Source organism: Athene noctua, chromosome 3, assembly GCF_965140245.1.
Source record: "Athene noctua chromosome 3, bAthNoc1.hap1.1, whole genome shotgun sequence".
In the NCBI taxonomy this organism is placed as follows: domain Eukaryota; kingdom Metazoa; phylum Chordata; class Aves; order Strigiformes; family Strigidae; genus Athene; species Athene noctua.
The window spans coordinates 42,831,237-42,858,903 of NC_134039.1; the positions used below are offsets into that span (position 1 = coordinate 42,831,237).

Sequence of the window (27,667 nt, forward strand, 5' to 3'; positions counted from 1 at the left end):
ACATGGCATCTGTTGCATGATGTGTGGAGGAGGCCTTTCCTTTGAACATCCACCCCAGCACCGGCAGTCGGGGTGCCAGGAGGAGCTGTGCCGACCACTTCTGAGGCAGCCTGAACTCCTTTGTATCTCCTCAGTTGGTGTATAATTAGCTTCAGAGCCTTTGTATCCCCGGCTCCAAAAGCCTAGAGGTCGGCCTCGGGTTTCCCCACGTGCTCTCTGCCAGAGGCTCCAGGTAGGGCCATTCTCCCCGGCTGCGGTGTAGAGCATTTTCTTAAACTCCTGCCCTTCCCGGACTGGCCCGAGGGCTACTGCTTGGGCGATCTCCCGCTTAATTTGTTCAAAGGATTGTTATTGCTCAGGGCCCCATTGAAATTCATTCTTCTTATGGGTTACGTGGTAGAGAGGGCTCACAATCAGGCTGTAGTTCGGGATGTGCATCCTCCAGAACCCCACAGCGCCCAGGAAAGACTGAGTCTCCTTTTGAGAGGTTGGTGGGGCCATGGCTGTTATCTTGTTTATCACCTCCATTGGGATGTGGCGACGCCCATCTTGCCATTTTATTCCTAGGAATTGAATTTCCCTTGCAGGCCCCTTAACTTTCTTTTGCTTAATGGCAAAGCTGGCCTTCAGAAGGATTTTAATTATCTTCTTCCCTTTCTCAAAGACCTCCTCGGCTGTGTCCCCCCATACAATGATGTCATCAATATACTGCAGGTGTTCTGGAGCCCCACCTTTCTCCAGTGCAGTATGGACCAGTCCATGGCAAATGGTGGAGCTGTGGTTCCACCCCTGGGGCAATCGATTCCAGCTGTACTGGATGCCCCTCCAAGTGAACGCAAACTGTGGCCTGCACTCTGGCACTATCGGAATGGAGAAGAACGCGTTAGCAATGTCAGTCGCGGCGTACCACTTGGCTGCCTTCGACTCCAGTTCATACTGGAGCTCGAGCATGTCCGGCACTGCAGCACTCATTGCTGGCGTAACTTCATTCAGGCCACGGTAGTCCACAGTTAGCCTCCATTCGCCATTAGGCTTTCTCACTGGCCATATAGGGCTGTTGAAGGGTGAGTGAACTTTGCTGATCACCTTCTGGCCTTCTAGTTGACGGATCAGCTGATGGATGGGGACCAGGGAATCTCAGTTGGTGCAGTACTGCCGCCGGTGCACCGTCCTGGTAGCAATCGGCACTCTCTGCTCCTCAACCTTAAGCCGCCCCACCACTGAGGGATCCTCTGAGAGGCCGGGTAAGGTGGACAACTCTTCAACCTCCTCCAGGGCAGCTACACCAAAAGCCCACCGGTACCCTTTTGGGTCTCTGAAGTACCCTCTCCTGAGGTAGTCTATGCCCAGGATGCACGGGGCATCTGGGCCAGTCACAATGGGGTGCTTATGCCAGTCCTTCCCAGTCAGGCTCACTTCAGCTTCCAGTAGGGTCAGCTGTTGGATACTCCTGTCACTCCGGAGTTGCAGATGGATTCAATCCCACTGTAGCTCGATGGCATCAGGGTGCACTGTGCGCCAGTGTCCACCAAAGCCTCATATTCTTGTGGGTCTGACGTGCCAGGCAATCGCATCCACGCTGTCCAGTAAATCCGATTATCCCTTTCCTCCACCTGGCTGGAGGCAGGGCCCCTCTAATCCTGCTCAGCATCACTCACTTCTTGCAAGAATGATTTACTGGTCCCCTCAAGAGGGTCAGATATAACGTTGGCCATTCTATTCTGTCTGGGGGATTTCTGACTGGACACTGGAGTTGCGCTTTTCTTGGAGGACTCCCCTTTTGTGATGGTCTTCCCTTTCAGCTGTTCTACTCGTGCAGCTAGGGCAGCAGTGGGCTGTCCATCCCACCTCCTCATGTTTTCTCCATGGTCACGGAGAAAAAACCACAGGGTGCCTTGTGGTGTGTACCTTCTGCTGCCCTTCTCTTGGATGGGGAAACGTTTACTTCTAATGGCTGAGACATTAGCCCGTGCAGGTGGAATGTAGGACATGTCCTCTTCCATTTTCTGGAACCTCTGAGACAGTTCCTCCACAGCTGAGACCCAGGAATGTTGAGATGAAGGGAGATTTCCCTCATATTGCCAGAGCTTGCCAACCACTCCATCCATTGTTAGAGTCTGGGTGTCTGTCCACCAGGACACTATTGCCAATGCTTTCGAGTGTGCTTCTGGTGCACTCTTCAGGAACTTTCGCCACATCAGGTGTGTGCAAGAGGCCTGATCTGGGTCCGTGGGTGACTGCTTGTTATTCAGATCACCACAGATCATCTCAAACACAGCCAGTTCCCTGAGATTCTGGATGCCTTTCTCAATGCTGGTCCATTTGCTTAGCTGACATAGGATATCATCCTTGTAGGGGTGCCTCTCCCTTACACTGAGCAGGAGTCGCTTCCAAAGGCTGAGGGTTTGAGTCTGTTTCCCTATTTCCCTATCAATGCCAGCATCCTTGGCCAAAGATCCCAGCTGCTTGGCCTCTCTCCCCTCCATCTCAAAAGCACTGGCTCCATTGTCCCAGCATCGGAGCAGCCAGGTGCAAATCTGCTCGCCTCCCAGGTGGCCGAAATCTCTCCGCATATCTCGCAGCTCAGTTGGGGATAGAGATTGGACGATCACCTCTGGTCCTTCCTCCTGTTACCATGCTGGGCCTGGCTCATCGCCATCCCCCACTTTGTGAGCTGACTTTCTGACATATTTGGTTTTCTGTATTGGGGCAACTGACACCGGCACTGGCTGGCTCTCTGGCTCAATCGCTGTGCTGGTGGAGGCGACTGAGACTGGCCCTGCCTGTCCCCCCACCCAGATACTGTACCAGTAAGTTCACTCTCAGGTTCTGTAGCCTTTTCTCCCCCTTGAGGGCAGTGGGTGGTATTAAAGAGAACACGGTAGGCATGGGTAAGTCCCCAATGCATTGCAGCTATTTGTGTCTCCTGGTTTTTGCCAGCTTGGTAACAGACCCTTTCTAAGCACTCCATCAGCTTTTCAGGGCTCTGCATTTGCTCAGGAGTGAAATTCCAAAGCATTGGAGGTGACCACCGACTCAGGCCTTTGCACATCTTTTCCCACACCCCTTGCCACTCACTATTATCTGACCTCGGGGCAGGTTTCTGGGCACTGCTCTTGTTAGAGAAATGCCGCATGGCCAAAACCGAAATCAGGCAGACATTCAGAAAGCATTGTGCCGCAATCACAGTGGCCTGCAGGCTCCAAGGATAATTGAAACTCCCCAAAACCGAGAGGATCTCTTCCCCTGACTCACCCACAGAGGGGGTGAGACCCCTAACAAAAGCCCAAATGGCAAACAGGTACCGGCCCGCCCACACACAGAGCGATACAAACACATTATAAGCAGTCAGTAGCCCGTATAACAACATAAGACCCTTTATACATTTTCCACCAATAATAAACGCCAGCACTGGGATCATACACTGGATATAAGGAATAATCCAGCCCCACCACGCAAGCAAGTGGGCCAGCATTGCAAACATTTTCTTATCAAACAATACAAAATTGCACCCAACAGATTGCTCCAACAATCTGGTCAGGGTCTGTCCCTTTTTGTACCTTATTTCAATCCTCTCGTGCCCCACGTTGGGCGCCAAATGCGGCTGTGCTGGTTTAGGGCCTGCCGGGACCAGAGACCATGTTGCTGTTGTCCCTCCCACACCCTCAGACACAAGTAGGGCACAAACCCCGGGTTGAAATAAGAAGAAATTTAATACAACAGTGTAATAAATAACAATCTGAACAACAACAATAGCAATAATAGCAACAATAAACAGTAATAACAATAAACAAGACAAAAGATACACAGAGAAATACCGAAGTGAACACAGCCAGCCCATTACACGTGCTTCCCTCAACCAAAGCCCCAAAGGAAAGCTTCCCACGCTGCCGCACCAGACCTGACATCAGAATGGTATGAATAACCCAGCTGGAGATCCCTTCCCCCTGCCAGGGAAACTTAACCCTATCCTGGCTGAACCAGGACACAAATTCTCTGACAAAATAGTCACACATCCAAACAATATAAAAATACATCTGGAAAAAATACCAATGTAAACATCTTTTTTCTTTTTTCTTTTTTTTTTTTTTAAGCACAGGCATCAGAAAATACCCTTTCTTTTTATATAGCTTTTAAAAATCCTGTGTTTTAAATATACCCTGAAATCACTTTTCAGACCACTTCCAAAAAACCAAAAAATATTATTCCTGCTTGAATTTTTATTTTCACACTTGGTTCTGCTATTTAAATGTTCATGGAAAGCGAAACCAGTTCTACCTGCAGTCTTGCGAAAGAAGTCTGAAAATATCTCCTCACCATATTTTATAAACAGTATTTTAAAACACTCACCAGTTTGCCACCAGTGGTCCAAGACAGGTACCTTGAAGACCTTTTTTGACCATTCTAGTGTGTCCACATCACAGTGCTCACCAGCTACAAATAACGTTCTGAACCTTTAAATAAAAATAAAAAAAGTATGTATCTTGATCTGCTTGAGGAAAGGAAAACAAGATAACAAATTCAATAAATATCTCTGATCATTGTCCCAGATAAAGGGAAATGGGGAGGGAGGATTCTTTGTATGCTCCTTCCTACCAAAGAACAATTAGAATCTTAGCAATATTAATTTATGCTACTTAGTACAACATATAAAAGAAGCTCTATTTTCTGACTGTAAAGACCTTGGGAGACCAAAGGCAAGCAACTGTCAATGGAAGTAAAAAAATAATTAAATGATCTGTACACAGGAACTAGACAGATGTTAGGAAAAACATAAGAATGAAATAAAGGGTCAGAAAAAGATACCAGAAAAATTAGCAAAGAAATAAACAGAACTAAAAGGAAATACCTGTAGCATAATTTAGTTTTAAGTTGTTAATAATGTTCCATTTAAACAGATTTTAGTATTTTCTTGAATTGTTGAGTTTTGATGGGCATTTGGAAATGAGTTTTGGAGGAAACAATGGGACATAAAGCCATTTTCCTGTGGAGAGGCACACTATATACTAGATAATGCCAATCACAACAACATTCAGCAGCCTTGGGTCCCTGAATGCAGTACTAGACTTCAGCTCATTTGACTGGATATTCCATAGCCAACTTTGGCAGAGAAGAGATGCAACACCTGGCAGTCCTGACAGATGTGATCTGCATGTTTGTACCACTGAATTAGGTAGTACTATGTAACTGGGTATTAAACCCACACATAGACTTTAACTTCAGAATCTTTTCTCGGAAGTTTGGTCACACTTTATTGTCCTGCATTAAGCATTACAAACTCACTTCATGCCCTGTTTAGAATGACAAGGTCCGCTATGTCAGTGGTAGCTTTCTTAAACAGGACTACTACTAGTACGCAGAAGCTAGACATTACTGTACATTACTGCATGATGCTAAGGTTTTGATCTAACATTTACACAGTAACTTTACTCATGTCATAGCAGGTTTTTTGCACCTATATCCTAACGAGCAATTTAAGACCCTGTTAAAGTCCTGGGCCTCACAATTTAAGAATAATATGAAGGGCAACAAAGCTGATGAAAGGGCTGGAAGGAATGTCCTATGAGGAGCAGCTGAGAACTTTGGGTTTGTCTAGTTTGGAGAAAAGGAGGCTGAGGAGCAATCTCATTGTTCTCTCCAGCTTCCTAAGGAGGGGAAGCAGAGATGGAGGTGCTGATCTCTTCACCATTGTATCCAGTTATAGGACACATGGGAAAGATTCAAAGCTGTGCCAGGGGGAGGTTTAGACTGGGCATTAGGGAGCATTTCTTTAGCAAGAGAGTGATCAAACACTAGAACAGTCTACCTAGAGAGGTGATCAATGTCCCAAGCCTGTCAGTGTTTAAGAGTCATTTGGACAATGCCCTTAATAACATGCTTTAACTTTTGCTCAGCCCTGAAGTCATCAGGCAGTTGGACTAGATAATCATTGTAGGTCCCTTCAAACTGAAATATTCTATTCTACAGTCACAGGTACTCATAACACTGGCCAGACACTGTCACCTAATAAGATACGGAAGAAAAGAATCAATTACGATCTTGCCCCCACACCTCCAACAAAGAAATACACAATCCTCTTCAGGTAGAAACACAGAACTTTTTATTCAGGTTCACGATATACAGATGAAAATGAATGGCCAACTGTAATTCTCCTTCCCCAGAAGGCTGGTGTGGCAATCTGAAACACTTCAGCCATGTCAATGCCTGTTTGTAACCAGCAGGTGCAATCCTGCCATGAGGCAGGATGAATATATAATGTGAATTCTGAATGCAAAGCTGCCACGCACATGCCCTGTCACCACAGACCAAAGAACTTGCTTGTCTTCTGTAATAGCTGCAGAGGGTGGGCTCATGCCTTCCCTCTCCTGAATCCTCCCTAGTCGGCATATAACCAAAGACAGCACTTTAATTTTACCCAGAGATGTAATTTAAAACCTAAAAAGTTGAGGAAAGATAAGAGGCAAACACAGATCCAGACACCACATCAGAAGAATTCTGTTTACTAGCAAATAACCTCTTTCCTTCTTTCTTCAAGTGAAAGTGTACAGGTATACTCACACTACAAGCGACTAAACATTTCGAGAACAGTCTGTCATGCCAAGAGAAACCACAGACACTACCAAATACTGCATCAATCTTTAAGGCTTCTGAGATGACAGAATGCCTAATTAAGATACGAATGGAGCTTCATGTGGCTGAGCATTAGACGCTAGGTTTAAAAATACTTCTCAAAAATGTTCCCTTGTTAGGATTGCAGCACTCTACCACAGCCAGATCAATGTCAATGACATTTCGTTTCACTTCAAGTCTTCATCAGTCCATTATAAATGAAGACAACCATTGAACAAAGGACTTGACTGTCCTTCAGCAAATGACACAAACTGCATTGATTTTGGAAAACCTGTAGACTTTTGGCCACAAAAAGAAAGAATTCTTAGATATGGTGGGCATGAAACAAATTTCACATCAGAGGCGTGTAATTTAGAAAGAAAAATATGAGATTCATCTTTCCATGTAGATGAAATCCAGAAAGCAATATAGGAAATTAGGAGAAAAATCAGAGCAAATACTCAAGGGTGTCAGAAATGAGGAAGAGAAATGCACAGATTAGCCTGTCTGACCATAGAACTGGGAATACCTCTAAGAGGGAACCTAGACATTGACCTCTCATCTAGAGACCACAGACATCCCATAACAAGGCTGCCCAAACCAAAAAGCATACTTTGAATATTCACACTCCCTTCCTCTCCAGAGGATAGGCACATGCCCTTACCATAAAAGGCAACCTCTCACAGAATAAGGAGTAGTGATCTACTTGCTGTGTAGATGAAAGGCAGGAGAATGTACAGAGTAAAGCTACATCTGGAGACAATGTGAGTAAAACATGGGATGAAACATCATGAAGTGCAATGAGCCACGTGCCACAAAACTGAAAAGAGTTTATTTAACAGTGATGCTTGGCCTAGACTGAAAACATTTGATGAGTTTATTGTCTTTTAGATCCATTTACAGATCCCTAGTTAGAATACAGGAAAACAAATTTCCACAGCAAAAGATATTAGGAACTCTAATCATCAATGTAGGGACCCCTGCAACAGCTAAATATAATAACCTGAGAATGGTCTTATATGTGAACTAAGCAGCAGTTAACAGTCATAGAGGTAAGCCATATTAATATCTGATATATGAAAATGAAATTACTGCACATCTATTTACAAACTTATGAATGTCAGAAGACCTTGAAACAATGTTGAACTTGAATACGCTGATGAAATAATTCAACTTCCTTACTTTCATAACAGTGTTTCAGCCAACCCTCTTTCTGACACCCCAAGATGGCTTAGAGTGGCTTCTTTCTTGGAATAGAAGACTGGGGAACAAATGTATAAGCAGCCTTCACATCAATTCAACATAATTTTCTGTGCTCATAAATATACAACCTCTCTTTGGTAAACTGCTTTCTGAGCACATCTCCCACATTAGAAGATAATTATTGCATTGAGTGTGACCCAAACCAGTATCTTGCACCTGAATGCTTTTTATTGTAAAGCAAAAGCCTTTGCTGATAATTATGGTTAATAGCTAACTGGAAGTTATAACACAGAAAAAAGTTTATGATAGTAGAGAACAAAATATTGTACAAGTGAAAATCACAAGTATGTATTTTATTACTTTTTTAAGACTCATGCTCACATGCAGAGCACTCTTGTTAAGCACTGCTCTATTTACATTGTATGGAATGTTCTGTAATTAGGCATGTTAAACAGAAGATTTCAGCTATGATGTAAAAATTCAATTTATGAATTCATTAACTTTACAAGGTAATGAAAAATTCTGTTAAGTGTCCTTGTTTTAAAAATAGGGCTATTAAAACACCAAGAACTTAAAAGACTTGATGAAAAGGTTAAAACATCATGTGATCCTCTGAAACAAAAGCAGAATTAGTATCTTCTGAAGTGCCAGTTTTAATAATCTGATTTAATAATCTGCAGGCTCAAGAGCAACTTTATGTTGTGAGGAGAGGGATTAGCTCTTGCAAATTCATAGCACAAAACCATCAAAAAGAATATCAAAGTGCCACAAGCCTAGCAAAGTATAAGAACTATGGAATTATTTTCTCCTATCAAACAGTATAGTGAGAGAGAGGGAAAAGGTTATAAAATGTCCCACTGAACAATTTTTAACAGTCCACTTAAAACTTCAAACCATGTCAATTCACCTGTTATTGCAATCATCTATCACTGACTGCAATGCAGTTAATGGCGACAAAAGATCTTAAAACTTGTTAAATAAATATGTCCTAAACTGTTGCTCTGAAAACTTACAGTCCTAGCACAAAATTCTGTGCAATCAAGTTTTTAGGACCTATTCAGGAGTCCAGCAGAGTGGAGTTGAAGTATCACCAGGGACAGATCAAGGTCCCTAATGTCCCTGACACAATCTAAATTGTTCAATACAGCATGTACATTTTGGTGTCACTCCAAACACAAAAGAAACCACATATCCAAACCATTTCCCAAAAGCAGAAGTGTTTGCATGGGTAATAATATGAGCTGCGCTTTTCCAAATTAACAGATCACAGAAGTGTTTTTAATTCTGGAATGCATACACCAGATTTTTTCTGGCAAAGAAAAACTCTATCACCATCACATTAAATAAGCTTTTTTTCCTGAAAAGACAGCAAGGAAGGTTTATTTGCACTTTTTAACATAAACTGGAAATAAAGAACTCTTACTAATTCTTAATGTACCTGGAGACTGCAGATACTTAAACATGTAAAAAAAAAATAATATGTTCACATCTTCTGAATTTTCTCCATTGATGTGTTTGTTCATTTTCCTCCCTGAACAGATTTTACCTTGGTCATGAGAATCCAAGCACTGGAGGTTTGGGTGACAGAGTGAAAAGAGACACAGAACACAACTGCAGCCCAGCTCCTCACAGGGTGGGTGAAGGGGAGCTCCAAAAAGGCTCTTCATGCACACAGCTCAGGACTCCAACAGCAATGGCCATACATGATCTACAGCAGCACCGAGTAGAGTAGAGGCTAATAGGCAGAACTACATAATGTACTTCAATTGTCCTAAATTCTGGGTCTTGATCACATATCCTCCAGCAGCATGTGTGAGACATCAATTATATGAGAAAGTATTTCTTCTCATGGGTTTGAATTTCCTACTTTAATTTCACATCCTCTTGCTCCTGAGTTATGAGACAGAAAACGGGTGTTTCTAATCTACTTTATATTCATTATTTCTGCACAGTTTTTATGCAGTCTCATACTTTTTTCTAAAGCCAGTGCACTAATACCTGGTATCAGAGGAATTAGTGAGAATCTCTAGATTCTCTTGATATAAAATGACAGAACTTCACAGCTGACGGAAAGTAAAGCAAGACAATTAGGCTATGGGACACCAAATGCATATTAGTACTTGTATGTTAACCTAATCTTTGAGTTGTTGCTCTAGTGCATGCAAAACTGTCAGTTGTCAATCATTTGGAAATAAGACCTAAGCAGTTCGTAACAATTACATCAATTAAAGGATGAAGTGTGATTCCAAATATGGGAAGAGTTAATGATTTGGTGTTATAGTTACCTCTTGAAGACGAGAACAGATTCTAAAAGTTGCACAGAGTAAGGTCAGATATGAGGGTTGCAAAATTTGGATGTTACTTGTTTTTCAAACAGAACAGGAAGCAATATGATCAGACAGCTTGCTCAGCAGCACTGTGTGTTATCAAAAGCCAGGTATTTAGATCCTCTAGCAAAGTACGGTTGAACAGAGTTTTTATCCTACAGTAGTATAAGTTAAACACCTCTTTTACTGTTAAGCATGAGCCATGTTTAAAACACAGGTGATGTTTTGTGTCAAAGGCAAACAAATTTCAAGATTTGACTCCAATAGCCAACAAGGAATTTGAAGCATACACACTAGAACCTTTGGAAATCTCATGTAAACAGAAATTTATATAACTTATGTAATTTCCAAAGAACGCAAGTCTGCTTATAATGCAATTTTACTCCTGTAAATCAAGTACTCCTTTGTATACTGGAAGCTGGCATTGTCTGCCAACTTTGTACCTGATCAGTAATCGCCTTTTTTAACAGTATTTATAAAAAGTGACATTGATCTTTATCAGGTTTTTTTAATAGAATTTTTCAGGAATGAAATGTAACATGGTAGAACCCTTTCTCAGGACTGCATTCCTTGATAGGTGTTTTGGAGTTTCTAAAGTAACTAAGGATACATCTTAGCCCAGGTAGCAGAAAGACATCTCATTTCAAAGATTCTGTACCATATAACAGAAAAGAAAGCATCATAGATCAAGTAAATGAACTAAAAGTAAGACTGATTTCAAACTGAAACAGATAGAATTCCCTTGACCTTGGATGGAAAAGTCCATCCAAGTAACGCCCAAAAGCAAGGATCTTCCTAGAATGGAAATTTTAAATCACCTGTTGGTCTCCATTTCTTAACAACTGCACCTACTAGATACTAAATGCTGTGCTAGAACATTTACACGTACCAGTAAATGACATGGCCCAAAGCTTTTATTATTTAAATATCAGACAACTATATCTGCAGACAAATGGAGAAGCTCATTAACCATGCACTGAATAGGAATGATGAAATATCTCTTTATATCTGGGGCAACTGATATTGAAAAGGAGACTCTTATCTTGGCCAAAACATGTGACAACTTACAGAGCAGGTTAGCAGATTCTCCATGAAATATATACTCTAAAGACAGACTAAGTCATTTAATTCATTGCCTAAAAAATACTAAGGAACAGCAATTAAATTTTCTAGCATATGAATCACTTTCTTGTCAATAAACATCATAGAAGAATAGTGCATTAGGGTCTCAAATGAGTTTGTTTCCTGTTTCAAAGAGGCGTAAGGATAGATGATAGCACTCAAAACAGATGGAAGAAATCAATGATGAACTTGTAATGAATACTTCAGGAGCAAATCCAGTTTACTAATAAATAAAACTTTCCAGAGCAATTAAGAATGTGGAGGTCTAATGAGGCTACATGGCCTTTTATCTTTCCCTTCTCTTTGGACAAGTGTGGTAAAAGATGTTTTTACAACTGAATACTGCCTATACAGTCTGACACATTCCTTGTTTGATGCTGAACAAATTATTCAACTTCAAGATCGGATGTGGTACATCATTTTTAGAATGTTTGCCGTAAGATACAGAAACCTGGTCTCCAGAAGACTAAACACTCAAAGATGCAAATCAGTGTGAGAGGCATTTTATTAATATAATGCTAATAACACATTTTAACTATATAATGCTAAAAACTCTGAAACAGTGGTAGTTTAGCGGCTCAAACTGGATATTCAAAACTAAAAGAAGACTTTGACCTTAATCTCTCTGCGTCTCAGCTTCCCATCTGCAAAAAACAAATAACACTCTCCCATCTCACAGGGGATTTGTGAGGATGAACTCCATTGTGATTTTGAAGCATGCTGATAGTATACTGATAAACACCTTAAAAACAGTACGAGACAGCAAATAGCTCAATCTTTGGAACACATAACCATAAACAGCAACTATGTTATGGGGAGATAAAACATTGACTAGCTGCTGACTAAACAAACACTAAAGATCCTGTGCAGGCAATGAAATGAGAGGTCATGTGGGAATACAGTACAGGGTCATGTAATCCAAGACCGTATCACAGCATATAAGTACAGTGGAGTAAAATTAAGGTTGAGCAAGCAATCCTAACTTGCTAAGAGCTGTTAACCTTAGAGTCATAATCTTTTTAACAGCTTTCATCTCATCCAAACTATCAATATAAATTTACAAGCAAATACATGTATACCTAGATTGTCAAGAATACATTTAAATTCTGCTATACAGAGGTGGGCAAAGCCCTAGACACTGCTATTCTTAATTCATCCAGCCTGCATCTGTAAGAAACTGCTTCCAGTGTACCCTTAGTTCACCTTTTCGGGGAGTACTGCTTTCCCAACGCTGCCTCAGGGTCCTGCTGACGAATTGCTCTAATTGCAGTTGGTGAAGTAAAGAAGGCAGCTACTTCATGCTCTGCTAGCACACGGAAATAGGCACCAGCATCTGGCGTTCCCACAGGCTTCCCCTATGGAGAGAACAATTTAAAATGTCACAGGATAAAAATACCTCATAATTCTTTGACAGTTCAAGGCTTGAACACATAACAGTAGTGGTAGCACAGCAACAGAAGTAATTTCAAGTAAGACTTTAAAGAAGGCTTTGATAAAAATAATAATACTGTGAGTGTATTCATTTGTAGAAATAAATTCACAAGGCTTGGGCAAAATCTCTCGCATGAACACAGCACATACTAGCTGCTACTTAAAAAAATAGGACAAACGGACATGTGAATGAAAAGACAGCCACAAACTGCTGTCATTATGCTGGCAGCAGAGGGAGTCATCTCTACATCTACCCTACTACAAAGCAGCCTGTAAAACACCCAGAGTCCCACTGAACAAGGAGTCTCTGGACACAGTGGCACTGCAGCTATATCCCCATGCACAGCCCTACGGGACATAATGCCAGCTTTTTCTTACCTAGTAATTTCCTCCCAGTTCTGGAAAAATTCCCACAGCTCCTTACAACTGGCTTCTTAGAACCTTTGTGGGCTGCTGCCCACATGAAGACCAGATCCTTTTTCTGTTTTAGTGTGCTACCAGTCTGTGGGCTGGTTTGTGGTTGGTTTTTAAAACTAAAGATTGTCTTGAGCTAGGGAGCATAATCAGGAGAATTATAAACAGAAGTACTAAGATGTGAAAAACTGTCCAATGGCAAGTAATAATAACAAAAAATAATCAAAAATACTTTTCTGTGTTGCTGCAAATATGAAAAGCAGTTGGCACAGGATCGTATAATCACAATCTTGCTGTATGCAATTTCCGCAGTGTATGAACTGCTCCACACATATTCTAAAATTATGGAAAGATGATGTCAATGTAGAATGAGCTTTAGCTCTACAGGTATTGCCATGACCTTTTCACTAGAAAGGCTACACTTGGAAGATGGACATTGACAGAGCACATAAGTTAGGACAGACAATCTTTTCGTACTGCAAACACAGCTTTGTCAACGCTTTATGCAAGAAGTCACACAGAGAAAGTTTCACAACTGAAGCATCACCATCTTTACAGCAGTTCACCCATCAGTCACAAGAAAATTCATACATTCACCATCCTTGTATAAATGCCAATTTGAAATAGATTAGTAGGTCCAGTGGGGAAAAAAAAAAAAAAAAAAAAAAAAGCATAAAAATTTAATACTTTTTATTTTACCAAGATGCAAAAGGAACAGAGGCATTTTAAAACCTTAAAGAATTTACTAAATTCAGTATTTTTACGCTGATAGTGAGGCAGTAGTAACATAGTAAATGCCTTTATGAAAACACACATTAAACAAGTTAGTTGACCCATCCCAACACAAAAAGCAGCACACTGGCTGTGATGCAAGCTCACAGAAATTCTTCCTTCTCCCTCTCTCCCATCTGCCTTCTCCACTACAGTCTTCCAAAGGCTTGCTCTGCATCCAGCTGTGCCAGAACACTGGCAAGAGTACTGATGAACCATCTGGCAGGTTTAAAGAATGCAGGACCTCTGAGGTATGTACCATTTGGCTTTGCAGCCCTATGGTGAGATACTGCCGGTGAGACGAGTGCTGGAGCAGAGGATCACCAGAAAAGGAAAAAAAACCCAAAACAACCCAAAACCAAAAACCAAGACAAACCAGGATGCACAAAGGAAAAGACCCTTCTTTTTTGAAGGATGAAGGAGGCAGTGAGAAGCAAATGGGAAGAAAATAAAAAGAAACAGTTCCCAGCCCAAGTAGCAGGGAAGAATACCACCAGTGACAAAAATCCTCTTTTTGCTAATAGCCTATCCTGAATTACCAAAAAAACCTGCAAAAGTATGCTATTTGCTTGCTGAAAAAGTCAGTTATGTTCTTTTGTCTGTCAGATAACACACAGTTCCCAAAGAAAAATCTTTCACCACACTGTCTTTAAGCATCATCCTTGCAGACTCCTTCATCGCATCTTTCCTGTGTTCATCAATATTTCTTCAGGAACTTATTTATTCAAGTCGATGTCATCTCCCCATAATGTTCACTACACCTGCAGATCCGTAACAATCTGGTTAGGAGTTCAAGCCCACATAACTAACGCTAAAACAAATGGTCTCAGACTCTGAAAAATTCTAAATTTCCATAGATTTCTCACTAATTATGCCATTGAACTAGTATCAATCGTCTTAGACAGCAAAAAACCTAGCTGTGGAGCAACCTGAAATTAGTTAGCCTGCCAGTAATAATGCAGGCTGTTAGTTTTAACCAAATGGAAATGTCCAAAGCCCATAAAAAGGTTTTATCTGGCCCTGAGCACACCCACTCTCTCCTATGGGCTTGGCTGCTAATGTTCAAAGTCAGGTATCTTGGATCAGACCACTAGGAAAACTGTGAATTTTGAGAAGAGCTGAAAGGAGCCTCCCCTTCCTCAGAAGGTGATCAATGCTTAGGCGCTCACCCTTGGTCCCTGCCTGAGCTACATCACAGCCGTGCCTTTACCTCATACCTCCAGCAAGCCTGCGCCTGAGCACATGTTCAACACAAGCAGCTAAACCTTCAGGAGTGTGTGGGTAGGCATGCAGGGGCTCTGACAGGTTGGTATTTATATTGTCACAGTAAGCTACAGCAGCTTTGGTTTGGAGAAGTACCATTCTCAGATCTAGGACAAAAACAAATAAAACACAAAGAGTGGAAGGAAAGAAACAGAAAATTCACCTGACAACTGATAGGAAATAATACCCAAAGAATAAGGTGACACTTAAAATATTCATTTAGAAAAAAAAATCTGTCCCAGCTGTAAAATATTCTTACTGATTCTGCAGAAAAACTTCCCTGATGCCTTGGCAGCTATTCACAGTTTAGCAAATGCATAAACAAAAACTGACATAAGCAAAACAAATCCGAGACAGTGCAATTTAATTTCAGAGCCACAAAAATACAAATAAAATTGTCAAAGAGAGTTCTCATTTATTATACAAAAATGTTAAGAAGTAATGCAATATGTCATGAGAGGCTTATTACCACATCCAATTTTGATTTTCAAAAAGTTAGTAATATAAACCATAAAGCACAAGGTAACTGAATTCAGAATATGCTGACAGATTGCTTAGTCAAGTGGGTACTATGAGCAAATGAGATACTTCCATTGGGTTTCTACAGGGTTCATCAAGACCTGTTGCTATTCAGTATTTGCATCAATACTGGAGATGAAAATTTATTTTAGAAGTTACTGGCAATAATATGTGTGGTTGGCAGGAACTGAGAGTGTGGTAAACAAGAACATGGCAGTCAGAAAGAGAGTGATCTGCCTCATCTAATTTAAAAAAGAAAAGTAGAAACAGACACTTCTTGTATCAGCTAGGAGGATTCAAGTAGAAAAGACTTTCTTTTAATAACCTACCAAGAGACTCTGAGACAGACAGACAGATAGGAACATCTTTCTGGAAGTACCTAGATTTAGCATGTAATTTATCAGACATCTACCAGCTGAGCAGACACCCTAAGGCAGAATGTGTTGATGGATAATACATGATTATGAAAGAAGATTCATAGTCAGGCAGCAAGAATGATCAAGAGGATAGAAAAGTTCTCTATGGAGAAAGTCAGAAGCCACCGGGATGGATTAGCTGAGGTAAAAGATATATAAGAGGAGCTATAATGAAATAACCACAATGCATCAGTAACAGCGCAACAATTCCCTATACATCTGACCCCTAACAACAAGCGGCTCCTCAATTAAAGATCAATTCAAAATTATGAGGAAGAAATTCCCTCTGCATAGCAAATATTAAACATGGAACTCCTTGACACTAAAACCTGCTGACACCAAAGCACACACAAAATCCCGACACATCAGGATTCAAAAGAATATGTTAATAGAGACATTCATCCTTCTGCTGCTGACCTTGCCTCTGCTAAGGACTTGAGATGACACATCCTACTGAATTCACAAATACTAACAATATGGATGATGGGAGAAAGATCACAAAACTGGCAAACTTCAGAGACAGTGCTTGCTTTGTAAGCTGATGACAATGGGACAACGGCTTACAAGAACTGTAGAAAGTCCTGATGCCTCCAAGAACTGTGCCAAATGAGAGTACCTGTTGCTGTTGTGTACCCTGCAGATTTGTTGCAACAGCAGATTTGCATACCCTGCAGATTTGTTAGGGACTGGAAGGAACCCAGTGAGTGGTGTGAGGAAGGCTCCACATGCACAGCAACATCCTGCTACAGCTCTGTGTGCAACAATAGCTCCTTCTCTGTTCTAGATCACCCAAATGAAGTTCTTAGGCATGTCTCCTTGGCAAGCATAGGCATCCTCTTCCACATCCTAGCTCCAATTCAAAGTCCCAAGAACTGGAACTACAATGCTGCCTTTTTCCTGACATCACAAGATCACAGGTGGTAGTTAGACTTTCTCTTTATGCTGCTCTGGTACTAACAGCTTGCAATCCTATTAGCAAGAGCAACCCAGAGTGGGCTGTGAGCCTTCAAGTAGCTTATATATAGCTGAAGTTTGTCATGCTTTGGAAAAAAACAATCCAGGACAGATTATAAAAAAACTAAACAAACCTTACTGTATTCAGAGGAATTCATTACTGTTTTCACATTCCTGACAATGGTGTCACAGCAACAAAAATTAAAAGCACATAGTTTCCATAGCAATTGCTAGAATGACAAATTGTCACCTACTAAGTAATTTAAAAATAAACAAATCAATTGAAGAAGTGAGGGCATGAAGTCAGCACGGTTTATATTCAATAGTGGTTGTCCCTAGACAAAGTGGATGAGGTGTTCTGCCCCCGTACCTAAACAGCATACTTACACTCCCTAACCCAAAACTCATCATTAGGCAAACATTTAGGAAAAACTTTGACTACAAATTTATGAATATTCACTGTTAAGACAGTCTGCTGAGAAGAGGGAAAATTATACGCTGTTCCTCTTTGTCAACTTTATTTTTTTCCCCATGTAGAGAAGCCTTCTTTTTCTTCCCATTTTTAATCCTCAAAAAGATGACACTGCTGTCATGAACTCTGTCTGAAGACTCAGTTGGTGGTATCTCAGAGAAAGAAAAATGGGAAACGTACTATTACTGTTTAATAATGTTCTCACCAAGAGTAAAATTCACAAAGCAGACATGTAGGTCAACCAGATAATAACTCTGATTTTTCTTTAATACTCACTGTTAAAGAAATAGAATTTTTACTCTTATTTTCCAAACCCAACACATTTTAAATTCAGAGGTGCTTTTATAATGACAATAACATCTTGATCCCCATGCATTCACACAGAGATAAAACTTCACTGTAAGACAACCATGTAACAGAGACTGCTGATGGAACTCATCACTTTCCTCCTCATTTCTTCTTATCTTATTCTACACCTGCTAGAATGAAAACCTCTTCATTGCAGTATTTATTCTAGTGATTCTCTTCTGCCAAATTCATGCAACAATTTTAATGTAGCCAAGTGTATCAGTGGTCAAAAACAGCTACTACAAAACTATCAAAGTCTTCTCCTTATCTCCAAGAAGCTGCCATTTTTCTCACACTGCTTCCCTCTTCTACTTAACTAGTGTGGTGGTGATAAATTAATCCCCGTGGAATGAAAAATCTAATTAACGTCTATTAGGAGTTTAAACATTAATTAGACCATAGTAATTTAATACTTGAGCTAATATGATACTTGATTCTATAAATGTGCATTTCTGCTACTGGGTGAAGTTTTTGCTCCTTGTTATTCAGAACATCAGAGAAATCAACCACAGTGATCCCCAGCCTTAAAATTCTATTAGTCTAGTGTGAAATCACGGGGATTTTTCAGACAAACTAGAAAATTGAACTCTTTTGTAAGAGAATTCAACTTGAAAGGGAATTAAAAACTACTTTTTCTTTTTTTTACTATTTCCATTTTTTCTAGTGAAAGTAATTTGTAACTGGAGGTCTCTGTTTAATTATTTGTAGAGACCCTCAAGCCACTGAAGCCCCCAAAACTGTATACCTGAACTATACTGACCATCTGGAGATACAACAAAGATTGAGATGGGGTTTGAAAAGTATCCAACATCAGGTAAATTGTGCAAGTTATTAAATCAGCCATGAAAAGAGCTCAATTTCTTCTCCAAATTTCAGCTGAACTCACACATTTAGTGTTCATATATTCTGAACAGGCATGTTATGTGTTCACTGCCTCCAAAACTTCTTCATTAAAAAGCAAAGGAATTTAAAAGAAGACTTTATTATTCATACAGTAGGATTCTAAAGTAAAAAAAAAAAAAAAATCAGAACTGTATTTTTTGATTAGTGGATAGAACAGCTGAATAAATCAGCTGAAAACTGGATCATTAAATACACTTAGAAATGTAAGAAACAGTCATGTACATGAGGAGAAAAAAGAGAATACTGTTTATACAGCTATGCTTACATATCATGTAGGCTTCCTTTTATGAACACTGATCTGCATATGAGAACACATATGTATGACCAAATGATCAAAAACGATCTTTTAATACGCAACAGAAAGAACACCATAGTGATCTCTTTATTTCGTAAGTAATTAATCGAGAGCCTACATGACAACTCAAGATACTGAAATCAATGCCAAATTATTTAGTGAACCTCTTGGAGTTCTCACAGATATATCCATGCTTGTCCTACATAAACGAACAACACACAGGAAGAATCTCACAAGCATGACCTCTGGCATGAGCAAAAGCTACAGGACAGCTGTACAGTATGCACACACGTACTACAAAATATCATTAATCCATCTCTGCATCTGGAGTTATTTGCAAGTTCAAGTACACAAGTATATAGTGGTATTTCTTTTGGATATTTTTATTCATCTTACACAAATGTATTTGAACAAAGAAACTGCAGTAAATTTACTGTACTCCCTTTTCCACATATATTTAGTTATTAAGGAATCCTTTCTGCAAGAGTGTACCTCATGAGTTTAATGCATTCTCTCACTTGTTCCCCTCGAATACTGCCTTTTTTTCTTTTCCTAGGATTTTGTCTCACTGCTTTTAAACAACCACCTTCCTCCTCTTTTTAAAACTACTTGTTACTTTTTAATTTGCAATGTGTTAGAAATAACCTTGCTTCCTAATGTCCTTTAGAATTTGTATGTGCACAAAGAACCAAGCATCACTCCTGCAATCAGCAACCTGACAATTGTCATTGACTCAGAAGCTTTCAGAAGTTCCGCAGTGAGATGGTTTCTAAATTAACAGAAGCAAGTGGATTCCACCAGATTAGCATATTGGAGATTATTCACAAAAGAGCTAAACATAAGCAATACCCAAATGAATGGCTGATTTTTATTGCCATAGTTGCACTGTAGATATTCTCTGCATCATGTATTTCAATAATGCATTCATCACAAGCTATCATGATGAACACTGAAAGTAAGCAAGTCAGTAAACTTTATCTGGACAGAAGGTACATTGAGATTCAAATTAAGAATAAACATTTAAGTTTTCTCCAGCTGCTGCAATGATTGCCTGGGAGCATTAAGGCATGTGAGCTTCTCTGTCTTAGCCACTTAGGGAAAAAAAACCCTTGTGCTTGTTGTTACCACTTTGTGTATTTTAATATTTAATAAAAAATACTTGTTTTGAAAACCTGCTTTTCTGAGAGATGACTGAAAAATCAATCCAATGCCTAGAAGCCAAAAAACAAAATTATTTGCCTCAGATCCTACAGATCACAAAATTATATGGAAGAAAAACATCCTGACAAAAGCTCATTTTCTATTTCACAGCACAACTTAACACATTAGCCACAGTCTTTCCATGAACAGAAGAAAAAGTAAACATTTTTAAAAGTTAGCCACAAAGTTAAACGTTAACCACAAAGACAAGAGCATATTCCATATTTGTAAGACCTCAAGACTTGCTTTGCTTTTAAACATTGCATTTTTTTCCTTATTTTACATAGTTCTGTTAGAAAAATTATAAACAGGATTTTGTACAAAGCAACATACATGGGTGTCACCTATGCACAATGTGCTGTTGTATGAGAGATTATCAATCTTCTTCCTACATGCACTGGTAAGAATAAACTTAGTACCATGTGAATGTGAACACGCGCACATATGATGTCACAGACTTTGTTTACATAGCTAGTGAGGTGAATTAGAGAAGATTAGTAGATCAAATTACTTAATGCCAATTCTCTTTACCTCTTCCATTAGATGTTATTTGAAGTTTATTTTATACTAGACAGCCTTGTTCACTTGACAAAAAATGCAGCTCAGAGTTCTCTGACAGAAAACTATCCTACAGATCTCTGCTCCCTTGATTGAAGGGCCTTCTCTTTAGTAAGTGTCATGCTGTTTCATGTAGATGACAGCAGCGTGTCAGTTCAAAGATCACCAGTAGGCTCCACCATAAAGTTTCGATATTCCCTATCTTTCATATCTCTGGTCACAGAATGAAAACACATGCCAGTGCCTTCTTATCAAGAAGGGACAAGATCATTCATGATGTCCTTAATGCCAATGAGCATCATGAGAGATACTGCATACCCTTGTGCCCCACACCGACAATGGTGCAGCAGAGACCTAATTTAATTGTGCTTTTATGAAATGCATAATGGAACAGCAATCTGCAGTTGGTCATTTGAAAGACACTGGGCTATGTGGGATGGACACTGGGCAAATGTTTCCAAAACCCTGCAAATTCAGGATATCACTTTTAGTCTGACCATTTGCGAGGGCATAGTTGAGACCTTCCTTCAGATTACAACACTGAGCACAGGTCTGCACTACCTGTATACAGAGTTCTCTGCTCTTTTTGTCACAGGTGGGGAATCCAGCAATGCCCTTTGTCTGCTCCTTCACTGAAGAGAGTCATCTACTGTCAAGTATTCAGTGCATGGTGTGGGATGGGAAGAATGCCACTGGACATTAATGTCTTTCAATCTGTCAAATGTTATGCAATAATTAAAAAGGAACTGATTCCCAATACTTCTCTCTATTCTCAGTTTTCTCCTCCTCCACACTTATGTGTTTCACACTCTCCCTTGCTGCACTCAATTCATTTGTTTTGGGTAAACCTGGCTAATTCAACTATGCCTCACCCCAGCCTGCAGTATCCTCCTCTTTATGACCTTTTCTGAGTGTGACTTGAGGCAGAGCAATAGATAATATATTGCCAACAGCCACTACCTTAACCACTGCACTTCAAAGAAATGGTATCATCCTGAATTGTAGGGCAGGGACAAGGTCTTACACATGACCAGAAGTATCAACACTGCTACCACCACTGTGTAGGTCCTTTATACACTGCATTTAAGGAGAGAAAGAGACAGTGTGTCTGGGTTTTGTGCAGAAGCCTCAGAGGGCTATTATCAAGGCATACTGTATCCATGACTTATGCAGTTGCCAGGACAGTGCCTGGCACACAGGCAGAGCTGGGATGGCACAGGTGGTGGCTGGTGGGGCTTGTTGCTCCACAGAACTTCCCTCACAGTTCACAGCCCCATGGGAATCATCTCTTAAGGCACAGCAACTCTCACAGTCAATCTAAAGACCTACACCATCTTACCACAGCTCTGCAACCGGTGCCCTAATTCTACCAGAAACCTCCTAAACACAGTCCCACTCTCAACACATGTACAGGAAAAGAGTACATACCCATACGAGTATCTGGACCACTGATTTTGCAGTTCCCACTGCCTGCCATGGTAGAGAAGGGATGTTTCAGCATGTTTTCTCACAGTGGTCCTCTGAGGGTTGCTGGCATATAGAAGCAGCATTCTAGGCACACTTTTCCCTGGACTTTTCTCCTGGACTGGTGGTCCTGGAACTAAGGGCGCAGATGTCCTCCTGAGCAGTGGGCTTGATGGAGTGCTCTCCCCTCCCCTGAAGTCCTATTCAAGATCTCTGTGGTAGTGGCACACGCACTGTGCCACCTCTAAAGCACGGTTTTCCCACCTGACCAAGAACATGGTCTTCATCTACTTGAATGCAGCACTCTTTTTCAGTCCTCTTCCACTTTACAGCAGGTTTGACGTCAGAAGCAGGGTGGTGCATCTGCTGGGGAACTTATGGGCCTTTCAGAGCACATGCTGTCTAGCTCCAGGTTGTCCCTTACTCAATATTCTTGGAGGCCAATGCAACAGTTGTCACTACTGCAAAATGCAGCAGTAGGAAAGGATGAATAATTTTAATAAGGTTATAAGAAAGATATTGTTTGTAAAGGTGGAACAGCAGAAGAAATAGGGCTGGTAAAGAGGACAGAAGCAAAAGCTTGGGAGAAATAAAGGAGCATCTGAAAGTCAGAACTATCTGGCTGTCATTAACAAATGTGAAGTCACACATAGCATTTGGCCCTTTTGCATAGCACAAGAAGTACGTCAGAATAATGTGGGAGCTCTTGACTATTCTAAAGCTTTCCATTGGCACATTTACTTTCCATTTGTTCTAGAAAACTTCACAGTATAGTCCCACTCATTGGATCCTATCCTTTTATCCCAAGTGGTAAAGCTTCTGTCTTAGCCTTCTCTGTAAAGATGTCATTCATATGTCTAAAACCACTCTGTGAACCAAATCAATAAGCAAGCACAACCAGAGGAGTTATTTCAGAACTGCACTACTGCTGTAATTTGAAATATCATGTAGATGCACCCCTAATGACCATTGCTTTTCTGGACTTGGGGATCCTTGACCTGCTTCAAGAGGTGTCTTCTGCTTGTGAGAATCTCACTTATAAATTTATAGAGTGAACTTCCAGCATTATACTTCTGACTTCCAAGACAGCCACGGCATCCAAACAATTTTGGTGGCAACCTCACCTTACTAGAACTGTCCGTGCTTCTTCAGTATCCCCAGGATTCAAAACCATATTTACTCAAAATTCAGGCACAATCCCAGCACCAGCTACCCACCAAGCAGTAAGTTCATAACAGCAAAGCACATCTCAACCAATACCAACTTAACTGGTTGTGCAAACACCAAAGGATTGTTTTGATAATGCTTGCTGCTGAAAACAGTAACAATCCAATTCTGTTCTAGTATGGTTATCTTCAGTTGTACAGTGTAATAGCAGGAAGACAGATGAAGTTTAATCGTACTATCTGTTTCCTTACGCAGAACCTCTGCACCTATGATGGTCTGTAAAACAGTAAGTTTCCACCATATAATGCTGACTCCCTTGCTCCAGAAGCAAGACGTGCAGATGTTGCCCTGACAATTGCTATATCCACAGTGTCATCAAAGCTTGTTTCATGTGCTTTTTCATGCCCTCAGTATCCAGTACATTCACTACACTTCTGCAGCTCTTGTATGCTCTGAGTTACCGTTGGATTTCCCTTAATGGTTCACATGTTTCTAACTACCACTATAAATCAGCAGAGGTTATAGCATGCCACAATGGTAGAGCTAAAACAACTTCTGCCTCTAGGACCATTTAAAAAAGACAGAACAATTACTAGGTGGGCATCATGCTGCACAGTGTTGGAGGAGTTGGGACATGGTCAGAATTCCTGATGTCAGGTGAATACAGACATCAAGTCTCAGCATGCTTAATAGCTAACAATGTCAGTGCTTTTACATAAAATGTCTTTCACTGTCACTGATAGATACTGGATTCACTTCCTGAAGAATAAAGATGGTTCAAGCAAAACCGTATCTTCCTACCTGGAGATTAGACAATCAACAATAACTTCTGAAAAAATAACAATAAAAGGCTGCATGATTGCTTTTTTGAGCACTAAAGTTAGGATGCAGCAGACCACTCTAATTGGACTAGATTCCTCTCCACCCCACTGAGTTTCATCCCTCAAGAAGTCTTGGCTTCAGCTGCCTTGGAGTGGTACACGGAGGAAAGAAGAGACAAGTCGTCTTAGAAGTTCTGGATCGGAACATAAAGCTCCCGATTGCCTCCAACTCAGACCCAGTAAGGATTTTTCATCTCCAGACATGCAAAACACAAGATCCTCTCCTAGATCCATAATAAAGGTAATCTAATGGCCTGTGGCTGAAGCCTCAGCAACACTCCAGGTACACTCCACCGTCTGCCATTTCTAGGTCTGTTGTTTTGGAGTTCCTTGCCCTGCTGACCATCAAGAGTAACACCGATGAAGTAGAGAAATTTGATGGACAGTAAAGTGAGATTTCCTTAAGAATGACTCTAATAGATGGGAAAGTATGAACACTGAAGATACACACAAAATGTAAACAAAACATATATGGCATTGTCCTGGTTTCAACCAGGATGGAGTTAATTTTCATTGGAGTATTTCATACCATGTGATGTCATGCCCAGGTGGGCGGTCTTGCTCTTGGGCTCTTGCTCTCTTGGGCTCGCCAACTGCTTGTTGGTCGGTATTGTTGCGGTGGGGGAGGGTCATCGCATTTGGTAAGCCACTGCTTCATTTTACCCATTTTCTTTTTGAACTCAGTATTGTTACTGTTGTTCTCTTGTTATATTTAGTAAATTCTTTCTTTTTATTCAACCCACAAATTCTCTTCTTTTGTCCCTCCCCTGTCTTACCAGAGGGGGGAGGGGGAGGTGAACGGCCAGCCATGTGGCATCTGGCTGCCAGCTAAGTTCAAACCTCCACAGGCATGAAGAATAGACAGGCATAAATGGGATCATCAGAATCATCATCTGGAGGAGATGCTGCCTTTTCAAAGGTTGGCTTTTTAGAACAGATCATACCTCATACAAAACTGTAGTATTCCCATGAAGGAGAGGCCCATAGCAAATGTAGGAATGACCAACAACCCAGCCTAAATCAGAAGCTGCCCACCACACCTAAAATGAAATAAAAACATAAATATAGATAAAGAGTTTTTAAGATGAGTTCAAAAACATTTACATGACATTTAAACAGAATTACCTCACCAGGTTTGAGTCCATATACAGCTGACATTGTCCAGTTCAGCATAACTGCATAGCCACCTGTTGGTCTGACAACACCCTAAATGAGAAAATTTTAATATTTAAAATAATTTGAGGGATGCAATGATGTTCCTGTCTTCAGTGACTTTTTGGGGTTTTAGCACTAATCTAATTCACATACTTTTCACTTAAGAAAAGAATCCATTCCAACAAGTACATGCTTCTGCTCGCATTCCCACTGAAGAAGTAATTTTTGAAAACAAACAAACATACAATCAAACAAACATAAAAACCCAACCCAAGGCCTGGATGACAACAGTTTTCAAAAGATAACTAACAAAACTAGAATTCTCTCATTAAAATCAGATATATGATTATTTAGTCAACATACACTGACAATACACAGATTATCTACCTCACTTAAATTGTGGACATCTAAATGCTAGGCAAGTTTTTAATTCATTGCATAGACTTTCTGTATCATCACTGGAAAAGAAGAGCACCTGTGAAATAGCCAATCCCTAAAATAACTGGGGTGAATTACTCCCTGAAATGTATCCCTCCTTCTGCACTGACTCTTTCTAAAGATGTCAGAAAATTGGTGTGGTGGTTTAGGCCCTGCCGGGACCGGAGACCACGTTGCCATTGTCCCTCCCCCACCTTCAAACCAAGTAGGGCACAAACCCTGGGGTTGAAATAAGGATAAATTTAATACAACAGTGTAATAAATAACAATCTGAACAACAACAAGAGCAATATTAACAACAATAAACAGTAATAACAATAAATAAGACAAAAGATACACAGAGAAATACCGCAGTGAACACAGCCAGCCCGCCGCGTGTGCTTCCCGTGACCAAAGCCCCAAAGGAAAGCTTCCCACGCTGCCGCGTCGGACCTGACGTCAGCATGGTATGAATAACCCGGCTGGAGATCCCTTCCCCCTGCCAGGGAAACTTAACCCTATCCTAGCTGAACCAGGACAATTGGCTTAAATCAGATGTCCATTTTTGAAAGGTTTAATATCTGGCCTGAAGTATACATAGGAATGTAAAATGAATAACATCTCGGTCTCAGTCTAAAAGAGGTATTTGAAAATCATAGAAAGTCTCAATAGCGTCAAGCACCTTAGTAAGCCAAAAAAGAGCTCTGGAATGTTGTTAATAGGAAAAATTTTGTAATATTTTGTAGTATTTGTACATTTAATATATATTTCATAATCTTCTAGTACATTGCTTCTAGAAGAAAGAATTAAAAAAAACTATGCCCTGATGTCCTAAACTAAAATTCAGATGAGATACACTGGACCAAATTCTACAGTGCAGACACTGCAGTGCATCTACGTGTCTGTGCTAGGCACGGCACATTCTCTTTATGTAGTTAACAGAATGAAATAGGTACTTTCAGGCCATGTCCAAGAAACAAGGGACTGTGGAGACACATTAAATCATTAAAATGGAGATAGCCACAGCGAATAACACTTCACAAATTTCAGAAATCAGATTGCCTTTGTTAGTCTCAGTTTTTAACTTAGCCCCTGCTGTGAGATTAACAGAAGTTTCGTTATGAAGGTCACAAGTGAGCATACTTGCATAACAAAAGAGTTATTTTATTCATTAAGTTACTCATTGTTGCTTAGTGCTAGCTGACAATCTCCCTCTTATAAGGGTGATTCATTCAAGTTTTCTATATTTTTCTCTGGAAAGCTAACACAGTGAAGTAAACTTCTGAGAACTTGTATCTGAGATACTATATTTTGAAACTAACAAAAAAAAAATCACCTGTTGTAATAAAGGATCTTGTCCTGGACCTTTTGACAATATAATTAAATAATCCAATATAGAAATGTTGTTTTAAAGTGCCCACATTCAAAGCAAAAGAAGACGACACTTTTCTCAGCAAATCTGATGTTTGTTTCCCCTTTACCTCCCCATAGTTTCTGAACTTTATAGGCCACATAATTAAATAATTTTCTAGTAGTAGTCTAAGCACTGCTATGTCCAGGGATGTGTGATACTGTCTCTGAATTTGCAGCAGTAAGATCACTGCCAGAAAATTATATTCAGCTTTCCTTCTACATTTTAAGAGAATTGTAAGTACTAAGCAAACACTCAAAAGTTTGCTTTTAAAATAAGATCTTTTAAAAATAGATCATAAAGACTACTTGATATTTCAAAGCAAACATTTTCAAAGAATGCCCTATGTTAGTTTTCACTGACTCAG

The 27,667-nt window shown here is 40.3% G+C and overlaps 1 protein-coding gene across 1 annotated transcript in view; it reads right to left on the reverse strand.

Moving 5' to 3' along the window:
- The window catches only part of ACSS3 (acyl-CoA synthetase short chain family member 3), a 99,023-nt gene that overhangs the window by 45,064 nt on the left and 26,292 nt on the right, over positions 1-27,667 (reverse strand). The window contains exons 6-9 of the mRNA XM_074901487.1: positions 25,443-25,523; positions 25,262-25,357; positions 12,465-12,616; positions 4,351-4,454 (exon numbers count right to left, since the gene is read on the reverse strand). Coding sequence (XP_074757588.1) covers positions 4,351-4,454; positions 12,465-12,616; positions 25,262-25,357; positions 25,443-25,523 — 433 coding nt within the window. The remainder of the gene's footprint in view (positions 1-4,350; positions 4,455-12,464; positions 12,617-25,261; positions 25,358-25,442; positions 25,524-27,667) is intronic.